The sequence below is a fragment of the Mya arenaria genome, chromosome 16 (genome assembly GCF_026914265.1).
Source record: "Mya arenaria isolate MELC-2E11 chromosome 16, ASM2691426v1".
Taxonomy (NCBI): domain Eukaryota; kingdom Metazoa; phylum Mollusca; class Bivalvia; order Myida; family Myidae; genus Mya; species Mya arenaria.
Window position 1 is genome coordinate 26,047,967 of NC_069137.1, and position 13,108 is coordinate 26,061,074.

Sequence of the window (13,108 nt, forward strand, 5' to 3'; positions counted from 1 at the left end):
AGAACGGGACCGGATGAGACCGGGACCTGGAAATAGTATCGTCCTGATTCTTGAAATTAATTGGTAAACTGTTGTCTGCTACTAGATTAATTACATTGCTGTAGTTGACGCTGCCAATGTTTGAGTGATCCTGCTCAATTACGTGAAAAGATATACGTAAGTTTTTAAAGAAAAATAAAAGATTTGCAAATATGTCGATAAATAAGTAAATAAATGTTGCACAAAAACAACATAAATCCTAAATGTGAATTAATCATATATTTTCGCGACTATGGAGGAAGCTAGTCTTCAAATTTGGTTTTTTACTTACTTGGTCTTACTTGGTCTGTAAGGGCAATTTTATAGCCCCGAAGGCTAAATAGATACCCTTGCATCCTCTTCAGTAAACTGTCTCCACTTCCGGGTTTGTATCTCAGTAACTTTGTCTTGGTATATTGATGATATGTCAAAGCGGTTGGGTCGCCAAAGCTTATCGAGATTTGTTTTAAATGTAAGCAATGTTGTGCTGTTAACCAGTTCTCCTGGTAAATTATTCCAAGTAGAAACTGTTCTTATTCCAAATGCATTCATTCTTCTTCCTTTCTTGGCTTGTCTCTGATTCAGTTTTAGATTATGTCCTCTGGTACCAACATTTTCAGCAAATGTGAAGAAATTATTTATATCAATGTTGTCAATATTGTGCACTATTTTGTAAACCTGGATTATATCATATCTTTTACGTCGGTATTCGAGAGTTGTAAGATTTAATTCACACAAACGTTCCTCATACGTCAACCCTTTTAGCTCAGGAACAAGTCTTGTAGCTCTGCGTTGGACATTCTCTATGATCTGCTTACACTTCTTTGTTGTAGGGTAATAAACTAAATTTCCATAATCCAAATGTGATCTTATCAGTGCCTTGTACAGAGTTAAGAATAGGTCCTTGTTCATGTACGTAAACTTTCTTCTAACTAGACCAATTATACTATTTGCTTTGTTAGCTATATTGTTTATGTGTTGATCAAAGTTCAAATATGATGTGAATAATATTCCCAAGTCTCTCTCTTGATTATCTCTAGTCAGTTCGTGAGTCTCACCATTTGTATCACTCATTGTATAAGTATTTATCAATTTTTCATTACCATATGTCACTACTTTACACTTATCTATGTTGAATTTAAGCAGCCACTTGCTACTCCACTCACACAAATTGTCAATGTCATTTTGAAGTTGGTCTTGATCCTTTTTGGATCTTATCTCACTATAAACCTTGCAATCATCTGCCAAAAGGTTACACAGTCCTCTTAAAACTTCTGGTATATCATTAACGAAGATAATAAACAATATCGGACCTAAAATAGATCCTTGTGGAATACCAGATAGTACTTTACTCCATTTTGAGGTACATCCATTTACATTGACACGCTGCAGTCTATTTGATAGAAAATTTCCTAGCCACTTCAATAGATTTCCTGATATACCGTAAGCTTCAACTTTCTGTAACAGTCTTCTGTGTGGTACTGAATCGAAGGCTTTCTGGAAGTCTAAATATATTGTATCAACTTGAATATCATTGTCTATTGCTTCTGTCCACTCTTCAAGCACCGACAAGAGCTGCAACACTGTATTTCTATTCTTCCTAAAACCGAACTGACAGTCAGACAGCAAGTTATTATAATCCAAATGCGCAACAAGCTTTTCTCTTACAAGCCTTTCTAAAATTTTACAGATACAGGATGTCAAAGAAACTGGTCTATAATTTCCAGGGATAGACTTATCTCCTTTTTTAAATATACAAGTAACGTTTGCCTTTTTCCAATCGCTTGGTACGTCTCCCGTAGACATCGACTTCACAAACAAGTCATACAATGGTAAATACAGTTCCTCAGCACATTCTTTCAAAAAGTAAGGATGGCAACTATCTGGGCCGCATGATTTGGAAGTATTCAATGTTTTCAAAATCTTTAACACATTGTCTGCACTAAAGTGTACATCATGAATAAAATTTTCTTTATCAACCTTCCGACTGAAATTGGGCAATTCTTCATTCCCTTCTGTAGTAAACACAGATGAAAAAAAGTCATTTAATACTCTAGCTTTCTCTGCATCACCAGTTATAGTATTCCCTTCCTTATCTTTTAAATCTGCAATTGAGGTTTTACTTTTAGTCTCTCCTTTAATAAAACTCCAAAACGACTTTGGAGACTTTTTGGTACTTTCCACAACACCTTTCTGGTACTTTTTCTTTGAAAAACGAATGGCTGTAGTTACCTGATTTCTAGCTCTACAATATTCCTGATAGTCTACATAACTACGTGAAAATGTAAATCTTTTCCATAAATGGTATTTCTTTTTAAGTTTCCTAAGACAATAATAGTCCATCCATTTGGGCTTGATTATTCCTTTCTTAATACTTGATTTTGGTATGTATGTATCTATACAGTGACCTATATGTCCTAGAATAAATTGCCATGCATCATCCACATTCATGTCCTTTATATCTTGCCACGAAACTTCTGACAAATATTTACGTATTTCTTCATAACTTCCTTTATAAAATTTTGGATAATTTGACTCTTCTCGTCTTCTTTCAATTTCACATGGTAATTTAAAGATCATACCAATATGGTCACTAGCACCCAAGCTATTACAATACTTGATGTCTTCAACCACCGACAGATTATCCGTAAAAATTAGGTCTAAACAGCTGGGCTCTTGTCCATCTCTGTACCGGGTAAAATTGTCAACATGTTGTGCTAGGAAGTTATCTCTAATACACTCCAAAAACAGAAAAGACGGATGGGTTTCACTCTTATTAACTGTCCAGTCACTCCAATCAATTTCTGGAAAATTGAAATCTCCAAGTATCATCAGCTTTTTGTAGTTTAAATTTGCTGCAGTTGATATAAGATCATTCAATTTCTTATAATTGTCCACACTACAATTTGGTGATTTGTAAACTGCACCTATGAGTATTTTGTCCATATTTTGCAATCTTATTTCACACCAAACAGATTCTAAGAAGTCACAATTTTCAATACTTGACAATAGTCTGCTGGAATGTCATTTCTAATGTAGATAAAAACTCTCCGACTGTTTTCTTTAATATTACTGGTAAAACACTGGAAACCTCTCAGTTGATATTGACTACTGTGAATGCTTGTTGCCATCATTGACTTTGGAAAAGTTTCTGTAATAACAATTATGTCTATATTTCCTTCAACCACAATTGTCTCCAATTCATCAATCTTGTTCAGTAAACTGTCAGCATTTGTATAATATATTCGAAACTCTTCTCCACTTTTCTTCTGATCAAGGTCATCAAATAAGTCTGCATCAAAAGATAGGTCAATGGAGTCATCATCCTGAACAGTATCCGCAGAAAACAGTACAGTTGAGTTAGAATCAGAATTGGAACTAGACGCCTGACAAGCCTCAGCCTCAGAATACAAAAAAGTCGATTCAGATTCATAATTAGGAGTGTCACTCACCTCAATACTTTGATCTACATCCACTTCAATGTTCATCAGCTTTGTTTTATCAACAGTACTATTTTCAATTCTATTACCACTCTTTCTCTTTGAAGAAATTAAAGCGTTATCATGAAAGCATGATTCTTCATCTCTCTGACTAGAATTATCACTATTAGAACACAATTTCTTGTCTCTTGTTGAACTTATATTGTAACTTATAACACTTGAACTTTTAGAACAATTAACTGGAACATATTTACATATATATTTCTCTCCATCATGGTCATTGTCCGCCACCCCCGCCTCTCCCAGACTGGGAGGGGGGAAAGATTCTACCACCCTGACTTGCAGAATAACTGTGATCTCTGCCAGGCAACTTCACAATTCTCCCCTTTCTTATCGCCAAATTCCTCTCTCCTTCTTTTTCCCGTCTTCTCTTTTCTTGTCGCAAATGAAACGCTTCCTTCCTCTGCACTTGAGTAAGGTCAGGCGTGATAAAGACTCTTGAGTATTTCTCATTGTTTTTAAGCCCACTAGCTCTGCTCAGTACTTTCCTCTTTACATCAAAATCTCCGACAGTAAATCTAACAGGTCTGGGTTTGTCCCTATCCTCTGACATCTTCCCCAGTCTCACTACATTTTCAACTTCAATCCCCAAGTTTAACGTACCATTAAGGATGTCCAACACAGTGTCCAGGTCTTCTTCTTTCTTTTCACTTTCCTTCAGTTGATGGATCACAATATTTAATTTCTTCTCCTCAATCTCTTTTTCTTCAAACTTCATCTCATTAAGCACTTGTCTAATCATTTCCTTATCACATCCATTTGTTTCTTTCTCAAGGTTCTCCATTCTAATTTCCATGTCCGAGAGTTTTGCCATGATTCTAGTGGCTGTCGGCATGGCTATCCTGCAATGCGAGCAATGCCAGAGAACACTAGATTCCTTCCCTATGTCATTGAATAGAGATGACTTCAATTTAGAACACTTCAGGCAGAATGAGTTTTCACAGAAGTTGCAGTTTATGCACTTAAATTTTGGTCCAAACTCAGCTTGGCAATCTAAACATGCGCTCGGCTGCGACGACATGACGATATTTCAAGTAATTTACCCAAAATAAAATTAATCCAGAAAATTTTGATTAAGTAAACACAACAATAGATGATTCTTCTTCAATATTACAGAGTTACTTTGCCAAAAAACACATTTTGAAACCCGATGCTTTTAGATATTCGAAAAATTAAACACGAACGATTTTTTTCCTTCTGACCAAACCGGAAGCGGATGGTTGATCTAATGTCACAAGGTTATGCACCAGTCAATTGTAACCGCGGCCCCCAGGTCATGGTAATAGCCGGGACTTTTGGTCCAGCCAAGCCCGGGTAAAATCCCAGCCCTGCGGGGACAATCCGCTGGTAAAACCCCAGCCAAATGCCCCCGCACCCCAGGGGCCTAGGTAAGGCCCATTACCTGCTATTTTGGGCTCGAAGACAAAACCACCACATTCACCTGGCATAGTCCACCTAAATGGCCGTAACCAGTCTTTTGACGATATTTTTATGCACCAGTCAATTGTAACCACGGCCCCCCCAGGTCCAGGGGTATACAGGGGATAGCAAGGGAAATGGGCTAGGTTTTTACCTTTCAGGTGGCCCCGCAGTGACTGGTGAATGCGGTGGCTTTGTCTTTGCTTTAAATATAGTGGGGAATGGGCCTTACCTAGGGTCCCTGGGTTGCGGGGGCATTTGGCGGGGATTTTACCATATGTTCTTCTCCGCAGGGATTTTAGCTGGGGTTGGCTGGACCAAAAGTCAAAGTCCCCGCTATTCCCCGGACCGTGGTTACAATTGACTGGTGCATTACCATCGCAGACTCGTGGTGCATTACCATCGCAGACTCGTGACGTCCACCATCCCAGCAAAAAGTAGTGAATGGTCCTTGCGCAGAGAATCCATGCGGCAACAGTTTTGAAATTATCTCCGTTATAGTTCAAATTTCTACGAAAATAGTATTGCCTACTATTAAACACATATTTATTTAGTTCATGTTGCCAAAAACATGTGCAGATATCATAAAACACTTACATACGTCGATTGTTTATCAAGTATCCTGATATCTCTAAATCTAGGACAAATCTGACAGGTTGTCTACATGTATAAAACGGTATTTGTGACCTATGATATATATTTATGTGAAATATCGACTCTGATCATCAGTAATGACAAATTTAATCCAGTTTAGATCACTGTCGGGTATATATTGAACAATTGTGTCATTATTATTCAACACCAATGCAAACTATTACCAGATTGGGAAAAATACAAAATCGGGCCAAAACAGCTAATTGCAAAATACATGTTTTAACTTTTTTATGCATACATTATGCCGTGGAAGAATAAGTCTATTCAAGAATTTTGTTTATATTTCAAGAAATTCTTTGCTTTTTATTGATGAATGTAATCTGCATTTATTAAATTGGTTTGTTTTTCTAAAAATTGGGAAAAATGGACAGTTTTTGCAACGGGAAATAGCCTTAAAAAGGCAGTAAATTGGACCAAAAAAAAATCACTGATTACTATATATTCTATCGCCCGGTGTTAAATGGTAAAGAGTTGTAGCGTTACAGGGATACATAAGGAATGTCAAAATAAAAAAAAGTATCCCTGATTGCTCATTATTGTAGCTATCACTCGGCACTGCAGAGCCACCTGGAATGTAAAAACACAGCCCATTTCCCCGGCTATCCCCGGTATACCCCCGGACCTGGGGGGGCCGTGGTTACAATTGACTGGTGCATCACATACTAGAAAGTGAATTTCATTTTGTATTGAAGTGTAATATTTTTAAATCTAACATAACCAGTGTATTAAACCATAACAATATGACATTTGTATTCATGCAAGTCATTGCGTTTTAACTATAGTCACTGCAAATATGTTATGTAGTCTGTAGATTTTAATTAATAAGCAGGTTTTTAAGTGACTCTCACATTCAACGAATGCAATTGTTTGTTTTTCTTCAAAATTATTTTTGTTGAAATAGGTGGTGGTGTGTCAGCTCTTGTATTAGCTCCATGCCCATTCGGCGAGTACTCCGATAAGATTGTTAGTCTTTTATGGTTTTTGGAGCATAGTGCACAGACAAAATGTTACCCTGGTTAGAGCTACCCGGGTTCTTTAACGTTCACCAGTGTATAGCACTGTTACATGGGACCCTAATTTTATGTCCTCCCGGAAGATGATTAGTACATGTAATTGTTTAGTGGTGTGTTAGGGAATCGAACCTACCCCTAGATATTCAACAATGAAACCAACACTTTTTCTCTTTCATGCTTTTCAAATATCAAATTGATATTTTCACTGTTAATATTTCACTGTAAAATTCAATATTTCATTGAAATTCAATGTAATATTGAATTTTATCAGTGAAATATTAACAGTGACAATATTCACTGTAATCTATGGTGTGGACACATATCCACTGTCTTTAAGAACTACTTTTAAAATCCATTGTAGTTCTCTGCAAAATAACGAGTGAAAATATAAACTTAAAATCAACTTTTAAAATCCATAGTAGTTATTTCCCCTTGATTAAAACTGAACAAAGTCACCTCTGAACCAGAATATGTTGCCAAAAAATAATTAATTTAAAAAAAGTTTTTTGCAAGTTTAAATGAAGATATATTTGGAAATAAAAAGCTTACCGTAAATAAAAAGAATGGAAATGGATTTATTATATTGTTCAAATATGTTCTTGTACTGTTCGTAATGGTAATATGTAAAATAAACTTCTTGGAAAATTCACACAACAAAGAACAGATTAATTGATACGGTTGTTGTTTTTTACCCCACACACGAATATTTGAATACATCGAATAATAAAGTATAAAACAATATCAGAGACATTTTTTTGATGTTTGTTTTTTTACCCCACACACCGAATATATACACCGAGTACATTGCATAATAAAGTTATATATTATAATAAAACAATATTGGAGACATTTTTATCCACACAGAGGAAATAGAAACTTGACAACTACTTCATATATATAATTTTGCCTGAGGGGCGTCCCACAGGTAACGGCGTTGTAAACACTGTTTTAAAAAAAGGAAGATTTAGAAAATAGATTAATATACTCCAAAACTAAGCATAAAAGATTAGAATCAGGAAGTTTTTTTATTTCAGTGTAAGTTTGTATTTTATTTCGCTCATGATCATAAAGAAACTCTTAACATAAAATGCCACTCTTGAAAATATATTTTTCCATGACTCAGGAAATGATATATTCTCTATTATAGTGATTTTTTGGTGCAATTTACTGCTTTTAAAGGCTGTTTCCCCTTGCGAAAAACTGTCCATTTTTTCCAAACTTTTATAATTTTTTCCAAATTTGATAAATGCAGATTACATTAATGAATAAAAAAGCAATGAATTTCTTGTAATATAAACAAAATCTTGACAAGACTTACTCCTTCACAGCATAATGTGTGCATAAATAGTTGAGACATGTATATTTGCATATTAGCTATTTTGGCCTGATTTTGTATTTTTCCCAAAGTCGACTTTTTTCCCAATTTGCAAGGCACAGGCGGTAAAATACCCCCCCCCCCCCCCAAAAAACAAAAACAACTGCTATCTAAGAGTGAGGAGTCAGGCGACTTTAGCATGAGCAGAACTTCTTAACCCCAAAACTTTTCAACCCCTTCTCAAAACAAAGACTTTTCAACCCTAAGACATTTCTACCCTTTTTTTTTTATAGATTTTTCAATCCCTGTCTGTTTGGATTTTTTGACAGAAAAAATATGAAAAGGTTCCTTAGGCCTAAAAAAAAATACATTTGGTTCGGGTTACCCGACCCTACCTACGGAATAGGCACCGACCCTACCATTTTTATAGTCAGTTTGAAAAAAAAATGAAAAACTAAAAAAAAAAAAAAAAATCCGTTTTTTTTTAATTGCTTTTCAATATGTAGTTTAAACCTTAAATGCTTATACAGAAGATAGCTTTAACACCATTCTCCAATGATGGAAATGATATTCTTATATAAAGCCTTATAAAAAAAAAAAAAAGAAAAAAAAAGCCTACCTACCCTACCTATTTTTGAGAAGGATGTAACCCTAACCAAACAATTTTTTTTTTTAGGCCTTAGCTTATATAAGAATGTGCTATTCCTGCTTCTACACTTGTGATTTTTTTTAGATCTCCTTTTATTTTAACGATGCATTCCCTGGCCAAAATTTCAATGTGCGCCCAAAATATTTGGGCGAAATGGCTGCAACACTAGCTCATTTCTATATTTTTTATCTCTTGACACATATGTATTACAAATATTATTAAATCATTCATTGAAAATCATACGCACATCCTAGCTGTTTATAAATGTTAAAATAGTGTTCTATTTTGCAGTTGCAGATTATTTAACGAAAAATCACAAAAGGACCATGGACGCGAAAGAAAAGCCAAACACATATGACATAGTTGATGCTGCTTTCACTCAGGAAAATGGTGTGATGATTCTTGTAAAAGGACACACAGGAAAAAAGCCTCACACGTGTGAGATTTGTGATGCTACTTTCACTCTCAAACACGATTTGAAGATTCATACAAGAATACACACAGGAGAAAAACCATTCAAGTGTGAGACATGTGATGCTGCTTTTACCACAAAATCAAACCTTCAAGTTCACACCAGAATACATACGGAGGAGAATCCATACAAATGTGAGATATGTGGCAAGGGGTTTAAACAAAAACAAAATATAAAGACACACATGAGAAAACACACAGGAGAAAAGCCATATAAGTGTGAGATATGCCGTGCTGATTTTGCACAAAAACTTAGTCTAATTAATCACTTAAGATTACATACTGGGGAAAAGCCGTATAAGTGTGAGATATGTGAAACTGGTTTCAAACTTAAACATCAATTAAAGATTCACATGAAAATACACACAGGAGAGAAATCATACAAGTGTGAAACATGCGATGCTGCTTTTACACAAAGATCACACCTTCAAGTTCACATGAGAATACATACAGGAGAGAAGCAATACAAATGTGAAGCGTGTGGTAAAGATTTTAATCAAAAACAAGCTTTAGATAGTCATATGAGAATACACACAGGAGAGAAGCCATATAATTGTGAGATATGCGGTGCTGATTTCACACAAAGATTTACTTTAAAGGTTCACGTTAGATCACATACTGGAGAAAAGCCATATATGTGTGTCATATGTGGAGCTGATTTCTCTCAGAAAAACTCTTTAAATATTCACATGAGAATACACACAGGAGACAAACCATACAAGTGCGAGACTTGTGATGCTGCTTTTACCAGCAGCTCAAACCTTCAAGTTCACAAGCGAATACATACCGGAGTGAAACAGTTCAACTGTGGGATATGTGGGAAAGATTTTAATCAAAAACGAGATTTAAAGGTTCATATGCGAAGCCACACAGGAGAGAAGCCGTTTAAGTGTGACATATGTGGTGCAAATTTCACACATAAACATAGTTTAAGGATTCACGAAAGATTACATATTAGAGAAAAGGCGTACGAATATGGAACATGAGCTGTTTTACTTAAAACAGCTTTTTAACGACTTGCTAGAGATAGCACAGAATAGAACTAGACAGATGTAAGACATCGGATCATCCTGTGCTATATCATATATACTTTCACAAGGGGAAGAATTTTCAAGACCTATATGAGAATTAACAATAGTGCGAGATGATGTTATGCTGGTTTTACTGAAAGAACATTAAAAGACACACGCTAGAAAACACACATGAGAGCATTCGTAAAAATGTGATTTAAGATGTATTTATTCACAAAATATCCAAAAGGCTGTGAACAATATGGACAAATAAATATTCAATACATTTCTTTCAGATCATTCAATATAGTATATATATATATGTTAATCAGCAAGTACTCAAAATATCAAGTAAATCAAAATATTTCATTTTGTTAAAGATCAATTATTATTAAAGCTGCACTCTCACAGATTGAACGTTTTGACAACTTTTTTATTTTTTGTCTTGGAACAAGCCAATTTTTGCGAAAATCCATTGAAACCAGTTATATAAGACTGCTGACAAAAAATTAGATTGCAGATTTTTATATTTAAGTTAAAAAATGATGTTTTATATCCAGTTTTCTTAAACCGTAAGTAACGGTTTAAGCCATAAAAAAATAAATTTTCGAACAGAAATATGAATATCTGCGATCTGATCTTTTGTCAGCAATCTTTTATAATTGGTTTGCAGATATTTACGCCAAAATTTGCTCTTTCCATGACAAAAAATAAAAAAAAGTTGTAAAAGTGGTAAATCTGTGAGAGTGCAGCTTTAAAATCAAACTTCTTTTTTTAAAACCTGAGAATGTAAAATACCCATCTTAATGTCGTTTGTGCTGTCTCTAATGATTAACTCTGTGGATATATATTGAATTACACAATATCTGCACATTTGTTTGAGAAGAATAGTTATTAAAATTATGTTAACAAATATAATTACATGTACAAATAGGAATGTTATTTAACAAATCTACATGTAAAACAAGCAGTTATTCAAAACATTATGGAGAATTTGGGAATTGACTAAATATTTAAATATTCACTATTAATAATATTCTTACCAGAATCAAATTAGTTTAGAATTTTTTTAAATCACTGCAGAGAACCATTGTATATATAAACGACTTGAACAATGGCATTTTTATGAAAATGTTCGGCCTAAACGAATAGAGACAGGAGGTATTATTTTTTTCAAAATGAAACGTTATATTTAAAACGTATAACTGGATTTAAAGCTGCACTATCACTCTCGCCTTTACCATTTTTTGATTTTTTTGTCTTGGAAAGAGTAATTTCTTGCGTAAATATCTACAAACCAATGATTAAAGATTGATGACAAAAGATCAGATCGCAGATTTTCATATTTTCGTTCGAAAATTCATATTTCTAATGTTACTGTTTAAGAAAATTGCATAAAATATCATGTTTTGAACTTAGATATAAAAATCTGTCATTTAATTTTTTGTCAGTAGTCTTATATAAAGTAGCTTGTTCCATGACAAAAATTAAAAAAAGTTGTCGAAATGGCAATTCTGTGAGAGTTCAGCTTTAAGCATTTTTATTAATGTAAGATATTCCAGACCTTTTAAAAGTGTACTTATTTTGAATATTATCTACATTTAGAAATCATGAATATTTTTCAAAACTTGGGCATTTTCTATTATTTTTAGCTCACCTGTCACGTAGTGACAAGGTGAGCTTTTGTGATCACTCTTCGTCCGTCGTCCGTCCGTCCGTCCGTCCGTCCGTCCGTCCGTCCGTTCACAATTGCTTGTGAACACAATAGAGGTCACAATTTTGATCTAATCTTTATGAAACTTGGTCAGACTGATCATCTCTATAAAATCTAGGTCAAGTTCGATATTGGGTCATCTGGGGTCAAAAACTAGGTCACTAGGTCATTTAGTAGAAAAACCTTGTGAACACAATAGAGGTCACAATTTTAGCCTAATCTCAATGCAACTTGGTCAGAATGATCATCTCTATAAAATGTAGGTCAAGTTCGATATTGGGTCATCCGCGGTCAACAACTAGGTCACTAGGTCAATTAGTACAAAAACCTTGTGAACACAATAGAGGTCACAATTTTAGCCTAATCTCAATGCAACTTGGTCAGAATGATCATCTCTATAAAATGTAGGTCAAGTTCGATATTGGGTCATCCGCGGTCAACAACTAGGTCACTAGGTCAATTAGTACAAAAACCTTGTGAACACAATAGAGGTCACAATTTTAGCCTAATCTCAATGCAACTTGGTCAGAATAATCATCTCTATAAAATCTAGGTCAAGTTCGATATTGGGTCATCCGCAGTCAATAACTAGGTCACTAGGTCAATTATTAGAAAAACCTTGTGAACACAACAGAGGTCACAATTTTGACCTAATCTTTATGAAACTTGGTCAGACTGATCATCTCTATGAAATCTAGGTCAAGTTCGATATTGGGTCATCTGGGGTCAAAAACTAGGTCAGTAGGTCAATTAGTACAAAAACCTTGTGAACACAATAGAGGTCACAATTTTAGGCTAATCTTAATGCAACTTGGTCAGAATGATCATCTCTATAAAATCTAGGTCAAGTTCGATATTGGGTCATCGGCGGTCAATAACTAGGTCACTAGGTCAATTAGTAGAAAAACCTTGTGAACACAATAGAGGTCACAATTTTAGCCTAATCTCAATGCAAATTGGTCAGAATGATCATCGCTGTAAAATGTAGGTCAAGTTTGATATTGGGTCATTCACGGTCAATAACTAGGTCACTAGGTCAATTAGTACAAAAACCTTGTGAACACAATAGAGGTCACAATTTTAGCCTAATCTCAATGCAACTTGGTCAGAATGATCATCTCTATAAAATCTAGGTCAAGTTCGATATTGGGTCATCCGCGGTCAATAACTAGGTCACTAGGTCAATTAGTACAAAAACCTTGTGAACACAATAGAGGTCACAATTTTAGGCTAATCTTAATGCAACTTGGTCAGAATGATCATCTCTATAAAATCTGGGTCAAGTTCGATATTGGGTCATACGCAGTCAATAACTAGGTCACTAGGTCAATTATTAGAAAAACCT

The 13,108-nt window shown here is 34.8% G+C and overlaps 2 protein-coding genes across 5 annotated transcripts; one reads left to right on the top strand and one right to left on the bottom strand.

Annotated features, from left to right (window-relative positions):
- Window positions 1-73: 73 nt before the first annotated feature.
- Window positions 74-12,044, top strand: LOC128222144 (zinc finger protein 239-like). 4 transcript variants are annotated; one of them, XM_052931015.1, is made up of 3 exons: window positions 90-156; window positions 6,134-6,260; window positions 8,860-12,044. In XM_052931015.1, the coding sequence occupies exon 3, from the start codon at window positions 8,895-8,897 to the stop codon at window positions 10,023-10,025; it is 1,131 nt and encodes a 376-aa protein (XP_052786975.1). In that variant the 5' UTR covers window positions 90-156; window positions 6,134-6,260; window positions 8,860-8,894; the 3' UTR covers window positions 10,026-12,044. The 4 variants fall into 4 exon arrangements, with proteins under 4 accessions (XP_052786974.1, XP_052786975.1, XP_052786976.1 ...); XM_052931014.1 differs by lacking the exon at window positions 6,134-6,260 and having other exon boundaries at window positions 74-156; XM_052931016.1 differs by lacking the exons at window positions 90-156; window positions 6,134-6,260 and adding an exon at window positions 1,299-1,850.
- Window positions 3,735-4,590, bottom strand: LOC128222147 (uncharacterized). Its single transcript, XM_052931020.1, has one exon. It carries the CDS (start codon window positions 4,537-4,539, stop codon window positions 3,736-3,738), a length of 804 nt encoding a protein of 267 aa, XP_052786980.1. The 5' UTR covers window positions 4,540-4,590; the 3' UTR covers window position 3,735.
- Window positions 12,045-13,108: the final 1,064 nt, after the last annotated feature.